Genomic DNA, 1,491 nt, shown 5'->3' on the forward strand with positions numbered 1-1,491 from the left:
CAAAATTCTCTCTCGGGATTTCTTCGTCGACGAGAAACGGAGTTCGTCGACGAGCTTAGAAGGACACTTGTTGACGAATACAGGACATTCGTCGACGAGGTCCGTTATTTTCTTAAAATTTTTCCTTTCTTCTCCTTATTTTCCTTTAATGCATTTTATTCATTATATTTTCTAATTATTTAAATTTCTGGGTCATTACATTCTCCCCTCCTTAAGAAATTTCGTCCTCGAAATTTTACTATCTAATCATCCTTTTTACATGACTTAAACTCATTTACTAAATACCATCATAAGAACTTAACATGCATATAATCACATGAGTCATTTAATCATCATTCATTAAATTAAATTATCTCAAACCTGCTTCTTTGATGGCATCCTCTTCAGCTCAGAGTGTGTACAGTTGAGGCGGACCACCTCTTCCAAGTGGTATCTGCTGCTTTCCCTTGTCCTGATTCTGAGCAGCTACCATAGGCAAGGGTTCTCGGCAATCTTTCCTTTGGTGCCCTAGCTTACCGCACCTATAACAATTCGGAGTGCCATACCAGCATTCGCCCCTATGCCTCTTATCATATTTTTGGCATATAGAGCCCATTTCTTCTTTCACTTTCTTCGCTGATCGCTGACTGGGCTCAAACTGAAGGCTAGATGGTGCAGGTCTCTTCTTCTGCTCTGAAGGGTCAGTGCTGCCCTGGATACTCTTTTCTAACACTGAGGCCTTGTCAACTATTTCTGAAAAACTCTAGACCTGAAACCCAACCACCAGCTCGTAGATCCTATGCCTCAGGCCTTTCTCAAATTTCCTGGCCTGCCTTGCTTCATTTAGGACCAGAAATGGAGCGAACCGCGACAACTCCACAAATTTAACCGCATATTCCGCAACTGTCATGTCTCCCTGGGTTAGATTGGTGAACTCTTCAACATTCTCCTCTCTGACAGATGAAGGAAAATACCTGTCAAAGAAAAGCTCCTTGAACCTTTCCCAGGTAAGAGCTATCTTTACGACCCTCTGATCGTCCAGCAGCTTTACAGAAGGCCACCAGTGCTTTGCTTCTCTTGTCATCTTGAAAGCGGCATAATAGACCTTCTGCTTGTTTGTGCAGTCGAGGACAACCATGATCTCTTCTATCTCCTGTACCTAGTTCTCTATTGCTAGTGGATCAGATTCTCCTGTAAAGGCTGGAGGGTTCATCCTCATAAACTCTTTTATGCTGCAACCCTATCCTGCAGGTGGATAGTTCTGTTCCTTTGGGTCCTTCTTCATTTCTACTTTAACCTGATGGATGATACCTCGCAGTACCTTAGAGGTATTTATTTCTTCCTCACTATAGGTCACTGAATCCTCCCTTCCTTTAGCCTCTATATTCTTATCTCCAGAATCCGTCATGAAAATAGGACTGAAAAGAGATAAGATTTACATATCATAACTTCAAATATCGTAATCATTAACTTAAATCCAAATAAAATCCAAAATATTTATATAAGGACCAG

General features: G+C 41.2%; 1 protein-coding gene across 1 annotated transcript; it reads right to left on the reverse strand.

The window, feature by feature from the left end:
* Nucleotides 1–388: 388 nt before the first annotated feature.
* Nucleotides 389–1,117, reverse strand: LOC131148526 (uncharacterized). Its single transcript, XM_058098278.1, has 2 exons — nt 749–1,117; nt 389–691 (listed from the first exon to the last, which is right to left on the reverse strand). The coding sequence occupies exons 1-2, from the start codon at nt 1,115–1,117 to the stop codon at nt 389–391; spliced, it is 672 nt and encodes a 223-aa protein (XP_057954261.1).
* Nucleotides 1,118–1,491: the final 374 nt, after the last annotated feature.

The sequence above is a fragment of the Malania oleifera genome, chromosome 1 (assembly GCF_029873635.1).
Source record: "Malania oleifera isolate guangnan ecotype guangnan chromosome 1, ASM2987363v1, whole genome shotgun sequence".
In the NCBI taxonomy this organism is placed as follows: domain Eukaryota; kingdom Viridiplantae; phylum Streptophyta; class Magnoliopsida; order Santalales; family Ximeniaceae; genus Malania; species Malania oleifera.

What these genes read in the sequence shown, in the direction of transcription:
- LOC131148526 (XM_058098278.1), bottom strand. Translation starts at nt 1,117, where the DNA reads ATGGTTGTCCTCGACTGCACAAACAAGCAGAAGGTCTATTATGCCGCT. An exon ending in AGCTGGTGGTTGGGTTTCAG is followed by an intron (nt 692 to 748) that starts GTCTAGAGTTTT and finishes AAGAGTATCCAG; the next exon opens with GGCAGCACTGACCCTTCAGA.